The sequence below is a fragment of the Macrobrachium nipponense genome, chromosome 28, assembly GCF_015104395.2.
Source record: "Macrobrachium nipponense isolate FS-2020 chromosome 28, ASM1510439v2, whole genome shotgun sequence".
Lineage (NCBI taxonomy): Eukaryota > Metazoa > Arthropoda > Malacostraca > Decapoda > Palaemonidae > Macrobrachium > Macrobrachium nipponense.
In genome coordinates, this window is record NC_087217.1 from 54563127 (window position 1) to 54573591 (window position 10465).

Sequence of the window (10465 nt, forward strand, 5' to 3'; positions counted from 1 at the left end):
GGAGCGGCAGGAACATCAGCAGCAGGACCAGCACCATCAGGACCAGCAGCAGCAGGACCAGCACCAATAGGACCAGCACCAGCAGGACCCAAGCACCAGCAGCAACATCAACATTAGAGTCCCGCACCGCGCGCTTCGTAGGAGCGGCGCGAGGGCTGGGCCAGCAACCACTCGCTGCAGGTACGGCAGGTACGGCAGCATAATCCGGCGTCACAGACCTCCCTCCATCTCAGCCAAACTCATTCATTGGGGAACGGGCGTAGTAGCCAGGGCGAACTTTTGAATTTTGGGGCAGCGAAAGTCAGGGCGTCGGCAGCACATAAAACCCAGGTGGCGGCGGCACGCCCCTCTTAGGCACGGCAGCGATCGGCATCTGAATTGGACGCCGTTGGAGTCACTGACGCAATGTGTTGCGTATACACCACATGAGGAGGGGCGGCGTACGCTGGTGTTGACACCGTATTGGTCGTAGTTGTAACCACACCATGAGTTACCACTGCCGACCCCGCTAGCCGTTGAATCAAGCCCTGGATACTGGGGGCGCCCTGCAGTCCCAACGACGCCCATCACCTGTCCAAGGTCGTCACTCACAGAAGGCACACCTGAGGGAGGAACAGTCGGGTCAGTTAGAGGGCACCCTCACGCCTGGGGGAGGACGAACCCCACCCAGAGCGGACGGAAGACCCCGAATACAATTGCACATCCGGTATCGGGCACCCTCCTCCACACTCGACGGATCGAGTGAGGAGAAGGACTCCGAAACCCCCCCCGCAGGGGAAGGCGCAAATCGTGGGGCTGAGCTGGAGGCAGAAGGATGACGAGGTATCCGTAACCAAAGGAGTCGCTGGAGAGCTTTCCGACGACTCCTTGGTAAACCTACGCCTCTTCCTACCCTCGTACAGCACCCACTGCGCCTCGGACCAATTTACACATACATCACATGGTTCGGTTCGGGAGCATTCTCGCCCCCGACACCGAAAACATAACTCATGAGGATCAATATCTGGGTAAGAGCGGAATCCGCCGCATTTACGCCCCTCCAACCCGGACACACTCTACGGGCAGTTGGTGGGCGCGGCGAAAGCTCTTCTTGATCCATGATTAATTAATCTTCACTCAATGAAAAATGAAAACAAAGTACTTACAATTTCATTCAAGACCACACACAAACCAGTCAGAAGAAATTGTAACATCCAAAGCACACGACGAAAATAGCGGGCAGAGCGATGACGAACACGTCCTGTCACACCACGGCCGAAAGCAAAAGTGATTCTTCACCGCCGGGCGCGCGGCGGCGCGCACGACCGGACAAGCAGTTTTAACTACCGTTCTCCCCTTGTTCGAAGCTTACGGACCGTCCCAGCTGCCGCTAGTTACCTTCCTATTGTTTAAAGGACCGAGGGTTTGTATTACGTATCGGAACAAATGAATGATTAATGATAAAAAACTCACATTAGGATGAAGATAATAATCCTAAAAACTGGAAATAATTGAGAGTCACACAAAAGGTAAACACCTGTCAAGGCGAAATAGGTGAACATGGTAACGATGGGTGGAAACGTTGATGGATGGAATGCGCTGTTCTTCTTCTTTCTTGGAACGGCTCTCCTTGCCTGTAGTGGGGAGGTTTGTCATTGGAATGGTTGTTTTCGATTAGGCAGACCTGAAATTCAAAGTCACTTCTCTCTATATACATGATTTTAGCCTGTGAGAGAGCCCTTTGGGCGTTTTGGTCTATTTAGACTTCTTGATAATTATTTCGAGAGTCGCACCCATCTGTACAGGGGGTGAATAGTCCTCCATGAGTGACCCAGGTCTGCCCTTCGGTCAAAAATGCACAATTATATTAGAATATATTTCTATGTAAAAAACAAAGACTTTCGAACAACTGAAAGGTGTTCCTCATCAGTGTAGACATATTAACGTCTACTCTGATGTTCGAAAGTCTTTGTTTTTTACATAGAAAATATATAATTTCGGATTTTTCAATAATAATAATAATATCCTTTATCTCAGTTCAGGTCCATATACAGATAACAAATGTGGAAAGAATACAGTGCACAAATTAATATACAGTGGGTAAGAAGGTATGATAATACATTTTATTGAACAGTAATAATAATAATAATAATAATAATAATAATAACAATGATGATAATATAATTGCTAAGAATATTAATAATAGTAGTCAAAATAATAATGATAATAATAAACATAGGTTTATTTTCCGTTAGAGGTAGTTGCCTTGAAATTGAAAGATACTTTCGTTAAAAGTAAATATTGACAAACAGCGTTGAGTTAATAACCGCCTCCCAGTCATCGAAAGTAATCACGTTCCTTCCCCCCAAATAAAATTGCTTTAGCTCTGAAGGACACAGACTATAATTAACTCCATTCTTTTGGCTCGTGTGTCTCTTTTGTTAATGGGCTCTACACCCATTTCAATCTCTCTCTTCTCTCTCTCTCTCTCTCTCTCTCTCTCTCTCTCTCAAACAAAATCATAAGTATATTTGTAGTTCACTGCAACGCATCTGCTGAGTACAAAATTAATTTTAACTCTCTCTCTCTCTCTCTCTCTCTCCTCTCTCTCTCTCTCTCTCTCTCTTCTTCTTCTTCTCCTCCGTCGACTATATAGGTGTCAGAATCCCATTACAATTCCTTCACATGATACGGGTTAACGCCTAATTAACTTCGACCGCTGGTGAAATCGCGTAAGGTAACTCGGTCCGGCTGCCAGCGATCTTTGCACGTTACTTCATCGGAATTTTACTTTAATTATTCTTGTTTGTTTGTTCTTGTGCATGTACGTCTGTAGCAGTTTTATTTATATTTTGCAGCTGTGTTGTTTGTGGTATGTTTACTTTTATTTTTTGTATTGGTTCAGAGTGATTTTTTTCTAAATTTCCTCTTTTTGTAACTTTACGTAATAATTCCATTATAATTTGGTGTTGGTTAGTATTATATACATCAGAATTTATGCGTATATACCAGTTGTGTTGTTTGTGGTATATTTACTTTTATTTTTTTGTATTGGTTCAGTGATTTTTTTTCTAAATTTCCTCTTTTTTTAACTTTACGTAATAATTCCATTGGAATTTGGTGTTGGTTAGTATTATATAGATCAGAATTTATGCGTATACTCTGTGGGCTGGTAGCTAAAGAGTAAATGTATTTCGTGTTCTTCAGATACTTTCACAAATAGATTGGCAACTAGCCTACTTAAACGCACACTGAGCCAGTCATATGCATAGAGTGTGTCTAAGTAGATAGATAGATAGGTAGACAAGAAGCCTGTCTTCACTGCGTGTGATTTCCATCCCAGCTGATGTCTCATTTCTTCAGAGCGTGAGCAAACTTATCATTACCATTCGGGGTAATACCACATATTCATTTATGAAAAATCGATCGCGAGAACTTCCTTGGGAGAACGACATTTTTCGGCGTGTGTATTATCGCTATTTCTGGTGGCAGTACGGACCTCTTTGAGCGTGTTTGCCCGGTGATTTCATTTCTTTTTAAATTCGACGCTAAATGCATGCGTGATGATGCACTTTCGGAGGCGAGTGGGGGTGGGGGGGTTTGGGGGGGAGGGGAGGAGGCGGGGGAAGAAAAGAGGTTGGAAAAAAGTTTTTGATTTTATTACCGGTAATGACGGTGGGATTGCTTGAGCAGATTACATGCGTTGACGTCTGTCTACCTGCGCCCCGACATTCTCATCAACATTGATGGTTTGATTTTTTGTGTGAAGTTGTTTCCCTTATTATTTTTTTTTTCTGTTTACGTTTTTTTTCCTCTTGGAGGTTATTGCGCGTCTCTTCGAGTACAATCAGCTTTTGTAGCTCTAATCATTACCTTTTGTATATTTTGAGACCTTGCGCATCGTTACTAGGAAGGTGTACTCGTGAATGTGACCGCGTGAAGCCTGGTTAAAAATCCACATAGAATACCGAGGATAAGTACATGAAGAAGGATAAATATCCGATGGAATTGTATGATTAGAATTTACACGCAAGCGCATATTCCCACGAAGCGAAAAGCAATGCTAGGCTTTGCGATGTCTTTCTCAAAATTTGAAGTTTGATACGTGGTTGTTTAAAACTTTTTATCTTGAAAGAATAGTGTATATGCTACTTCGAAAGTCAGTGCTTTTTTTATATATGACTAATTTATGGTTGGTAAGTTTAATGAACTCGTGAAATTTCCAGTTCTGTAGTTATGACTAGCGTTGTAATGTGAGTGTAGCCATATTTGCTGAAAGAAATTCTAAATTTGTGATCGTTGCAAAGGAGATTTGAATCCAAATGATGTTACTTCTTCAGAAACTGGCCTTTATCAGTCCCAGGGTTCTCATACTATTTTATAGACACGAAGACATCTGCTTCCGTCACTGTTTGAAAATCAGTTTAGTGAAGGTTTATTTTGTCTCTATGGCCGGGCTTTGGAAGTTTCTTCCTGCTCCAGTATTCCCTGGCTTACAGTCTTCCATCTTTCAGTTTCCCGTAGGGTGGTAGTGCCGTCAGTGCACCTCATGCGGTGCACTATAGGCATTACTTAAGGTTCTTTGCAGCGTGCCTTCGGCCCCTAGCTGCAACCCCTTTCAAAAATTTTACTGCCAATTTCCAGTTCAGCGATGAATGACCTTATAAGTCCCAGTACTTGGCCTTTGGCCTTAATTCTATATTCAGTTCAATTCAGTCGATCTTTCGGTTGGAAATTCTTTATTTTCCTTTGAGTTGCTGCCCCACTCTTTGTCCCTTGGGCCTTGGCAATAGAAAACAAGTAAAAAGTGCGGCAGAGTCTCTTCGGCGCAATCGAGTTTTCTGTACAGCGAATAATGCTGTATGAAATTCTCGAGGTGTTGCAGTATGAAACTCTCAGATATGACTGGGCAGCGCTCAGTTACTCCCCAGATGAGGTCACGTGAAGATGCGTTGCCGGCGCCTCCGGAATTGGACTCAGCTGTGCCAGACGAACGATCATGGCTAAATTTAACTTTAAATAATTAAAAACTACTGAGGGTAGAGAGCTGCAGTTTGGTATGTTTGTTCATTGGAGGGTAGATGATGAACATAACAATACGCAGCCCTCTAGCCTCAGTAATTTTTAAGATCTGAGGGCGGACAGAAAAAGTGTGGACGAACTGACAAAGCCATCTCAAAGTGTTCTTTTACAGGATACTAAAAATTGTGAATTTCCCTTTGGCACTGCGTGCAGGTTTAGATGCTAAGGAGATAAATGCATTCAGAAAACCTAATGCTTTCACAATGAAATACCTACACGTAAATCCTTCAGTAGCTGATGTTAAAGGTTATTTTGTTGTAGGAATATCTAACAGTAAGTCTTGTAGAGGTTAATAAAACGGACACAAGAAAGTTATTAGTTTTTTTTATTACCCCGCCAAAGTGTAACAATAACTTGCCTCAAATTAATATGCCTTGGTAATTAAAAAATATCTTCGAAAGATTTGTAATTGCATAATACGTATAGCCACAACAGAGATGGCGCCACCAAACGCAACGTAGGTGACGATGGACAAACAAAACAATACTGTATATGATTACAAATAATTAAGTTCATGCCACTCCACATTCCAGAATTCAGGATAACTTGGGAATGCGTAAATTTGAACAAAAATGGGAACAATTTGTAATACGCCTTAGTCTTTTAGGAGCTGGCGGCAAATGCCCGTTGCTGATATAATTGAAGTTAATAATCATTGGTAGAAGCTCAAGTTGGTCAGTTGCCATTGGTTACAGTGATATCGGCTGTGTGTTTTTACCGTTAGGTCCCAAAAAACGGATTATAATTAGATTGATAATAAGATAGCAGTCCACGGGTATTACCGGGTATCGAATGCATTATTATATTGCATTCACGCTCTTCTCTGTTGTAATATCCCGTTCACTTTGTTATTAATGAAAAAAAATCGGTACTTATGATAGATTGTCGTATAACAGCGTAACGAGACCTTTTAGCGAACGAGTGATGGCCGGCTCGAATTCCCTTTGGTTTATGTCCGTATACAGGACATTAGCATACGACGGCGTCATTAACGGTTGTTTATGTCTCTCGATATGACAGTAACTGATGTAACATTGCATTATCTTGCATACTATGACAGGTATAAGTGCCCTGTATCACATATATGAAATGGGTAACTACCATGAAATATAAATCTCTCTTTATTTGACATTGCAGTGGTAAGTAACGGTCTTGACAGTTTCGAGATCATTATATTTAACGTCGACACCCGAAATTTATCTTGTCATCGAAATGAAATAGAAAAAAATAATACATTTCCAAAATTGAAATGAGTGGTGATGTCAGATGTGATGATGAGAGAAGAACATGTACGTTTTGTTGAAAAGTAATTTTTTTTTTTTACGCACATTCGGTATTCTGTTCCACCAAATGAAGGACAGAAACCAGTGTCGTCGTCACTCTCCCGTCCATCGACTTTTCCACGAAACAAATACGACCAGGAATAAACACGTTCCCCGGAGGAATCGCAAAACACCACCAATTTCCTTAATGAAAGCCAGCGATGAAAGTCATTGTTTTCGTAAAAGGCTCCATGATGGCGCCTCTTCATTCCTCCCGAAATGAATGTGGGGGATGGGGGTGTGGGGGCGGATAGAGGTTGGGGGGGGGGGGGGAATAGACTGATGTCTCGTCACCCCCAGTGGGTAATCCGTTACCGCTTTGCAAACAAGTAAGTGGGTCTTTATCCTTCTTTACTGCAGCTCATTAAGTCCATCTGGTAAATATAACTCTTATTGATCTGCTCAACCAAAAGACCCTTTTTTTTTTTTTTTTTTTTTTTTTTTTTTTTTGTCACTCTAAAAGAAGGGTCGCGAATCATTTCCGTATGGTTGAAGAGGGATGTGGAGAGGATTTGTAAGCAGTGTATGTTGTTGTTGTTGTTGTTATAATATTTCTATTCGTACGGTTGTCATAGTGTAGTCACATATACTAATGTTATTTTTGTTCATATCATAGTTTTTATCTACAGAGGTTGGTGTTGCCTGTGTTCACATCATAGTTTTTAAAATCAATTATTATTATTATTATTATTATTATTATTATTATTATTATTATTTTATTATTATTATTATTATTATTATTAGTGGAGAAGCCTCCGCAGAGGTTTAAATGCAAATATATATTAGAAATATAAATACAAACTTTTGTGGATTTCTTCATCATTGTAGTGACTCATGCTATAATTATTATTATTATTATTATTTTTTTTTTTTTTTTTTTTTTTTTTTGCTCTATCACAGTCCTACAATTTGACTGGGTGATTCCATCACTTTTCTTACTATGTGCTCCGTTTCTAGGATCACACTCCTCTGCACGAGTCCTGGAGCTACTTCAGCTTCTAGTTTTTCCAGATTCCTTTTCAGGGATCTTGGGATCGTGCCTAGTGTTCCTATGATTATGGGTACAATTTCCACTGGCATATCCCATACCCTTCTTATTTTTATTTTCAGATCTTGATACTTATCCATTTTTTCCCTGTCTTTCTCTTCAACTCTGGTGTCCCATGGTATTGCGACATCAATGAGTGATACTTTCTTCTTGACTTTGTCAATCAGTGTCACGTCTGGTCTATTTGCACGTATCACCCTATCTGTTCTGATACCATAGTCCCAGCGGATCTTTGCCTGATCGTTTTCTATCACTCCTTCAGGTTGGTGTTCGTACCACTTATTACTGCAAGATAGCTGGTGTTTCTTGCGGAGGCTCCAGTGGAGGGCTTTTGCCACTGAATCATGCCTCTTTTTGTACTGGTTCTGTGCATGTGCCGGGCATTCGCTTGCTATGTGGTTTATGGTTTCATTTTTCGTATTGCACTTCCTACATATGAGAGAGATGTTATTTCCGTCTATCGTTCTTTGAACATATCTGGTTCTTAGGGCTTGATCTTGTACCGTCGTTATCATTCCTTCAGTTTCCTTCTTGAGCTCTCCCCTCTGTAGCCATTGCCATGTGTCATCGCTGGCTAGTTCTTTAGTCTGTCTCATGTATTGTCCGTGCATTGGTTTGTTGCGGCAGTCCTCTGTTCTGTTTGTCATTCTCCTGTCAGTCCTTCTTCCCATGCACTCTTGAGCCACTCGTCTTCACTGGTTTTCAGATATTATTATTATTATTATTATTATTATTATTATTATTATTATTATTATTATTATATTATTATTATTATTATTATTCCACAGTGGTGTAAGTGTAAATATATATTAGAAATATAAATACAAACTTGTGGATTTGTTCACCATTGTGGTGACTAATGCTGTTATTATTATTATTATTATTATTATTATTATTATTATTATTATTATTATTATTATTATTATTATTATTATTATTATTTCGGGGGAGGGATGTCTTATAAAAAAATATTGCCCGTAGATTGTAAGTTTGATTATTATTATTATTATTATTATTATTATTATTATTATTATTATTTATTATTATTATTATTATTATTATTATTGTTGTTGTTGTTGTTGTTGATTTTGTCAACGTTCGGTCCAGACATTATCCCAACACTTCCAACCCTTTCGAAATGAAGCGAATCATTCGGAAATTGCATCAGGGGGAATTCTCCGTCGATTGAAGCGATTCGGTCCATCCTCCTCCTCCTCCTCCTCCTCCTCCTCCTCCTCCTCCGATCAGTATCATTATCGGAAACGATCAAGTGAACTCGTTGATTCTTCAAAATATCGTTATGAGTTGCGCAGACGGAAGTCATTTTGCCACTGACGATTTTCCCTCGTTGTTGTTGCTGCTACTGCTCGTCCTCTCTTTTTATTTATTTATTTATTTTTTTTGTGCGATCATGGGTTTTCTTAAGTTGGTGTTTTAGGTGTGAAACGTTGTATTCGGGTCGTGACGCTGTTTGAAAGGTGTTTATGTACGTGTATTAGTATTCGTAGACACGAAGAAAGGATAGGGACATTATTACACATACACACTAGTATGTATGTATATATATATATATATATATATATATATATATATATATATATAATTTCTCTCTCTCTCTCTCTCTCTCTCTCTATCTCTCTCTCTCTCTCTCTCTCTCTCTCTATATATATATATATATATACATATATATATATATATATATATATACTACATACATACATACTACATACATACATACATACACATTTTCACCCTGAAACATGTTTTCCCTCATAGGTATTTGTTCTAGAATAACGAGAAAACAATCACAGCTACTGTACATCTATCTGTATATCTATATGCATACATACATACAAACAAACGTTTACCGACACACAAACAGACAGACACACAGACACACAGAGGAAGGGACTGATTGTCGGGTTGCAAGTCACTGTGGGAACTGCATTCGTCAGAGAGGAGCTTTATGGGTCTCGCACGTAACAATTGCCGGGCTTAATTCGCGTCATTTTTATTAACGTACGGCTGGGCATTTCAGAGCGGGGCCTTCTGAAGAAGACCGGACGAGGCTCCTAACGCTTAGTTTTATCGCATTTCTTATGGAGAGACGAACCTTAAGCTGCTATTGAAGATTATTTTTCCCCTCCAAACCAGGGGTCTTCCCTGTCTGCACCCTTACGACTTTTTTTTTTTTTTTACCCCTGTTCGGGTAAATATCACCGAAGAGAGATTACCCACCAGTATATTTTTTCCATTTTTCAAAAGGGGCAATAGAGGAAGTCTTTTATGCATGTGATATCCTGAGTCGAATAAAACGCAGGGAGAATGATTTGCTGGTGTAAACCAATATTTGCCGCGGAACCAACCGTGTGATCACGGGATATATCGGACGAAATCATGAGCCTCTCTAAAATGGAGGTTTCCGAGGTCGTCGCTGCTGCTGTTCGAACCCACCTTTGGAGAAGTTTGTAAACAAATAGAATGAAGAAGGTAGCACCCTTTCCCCTCTATTTGTTTTTCTTTTATTTTTTTAAATTTTTTTAAAAAGTTTTTTTTAAAGGTTTCCCCTTGTGCGCCATTCATTATTGCTTATTGTGTTTTGTTAATTTCTTTGCATCCTGTGTGTGTGTGTATGTTTTTTCTTTTTTTTAACATTATCATTCTGTTGTCTACCTTGATCCTAAGGATTTGGCCGTTAATATCCTTTCTAAATGAATTTCCCAAAATCAGGATTTTTATATTGATCAATATCTATCGGTTATTGTATAAAATCTTCTCCCCTATTCTGTCACAGCTATGAAAAGGAAATATTTTAAGGTATGCATTAAATCCAATTAAAATATCTCTCCTAACTGCAAATTTTTGTATCAAGCGTAAATAGTCCAGTTGTAATTCCTTGTCCTTTTGTCTCTCTCTCTCTCTCTCTCTCTCTCTGCCGGGCAGGTTTTTTTTTCTTTTTTTTTTTTGGTATAGGCTGGCATCTGCCTTTGCAGTTTACGTGTGAATGTTTTTGACCGGGTGGTGGCCAAGTGCT

The 10465-nt window shown here is 39.8% G+C and overlaps 1 protein-coding gene across 1 annotated transcript in view; it reads right to left on the reverse strand.

Annotated features, from left to right (window-relative positions):
* Nucleotides 1–583: 583 nt before the first annotated feature.
* Nucleotides 584–10465, reverse strand: part of LOC135201197 (basic proline-rich protein-like) — an 83351-nt gene continuing 73469 nt past the window's right edge. Inside the window, exon 3 of the mRNA XM_064230074.1 lies at nt 584–602. Coding sequence (XP_064086144.1) covers nt 584–602 — 19 coding nt within the window. The remainder of the gene's footprint in view (nt 603–10465) is intronic.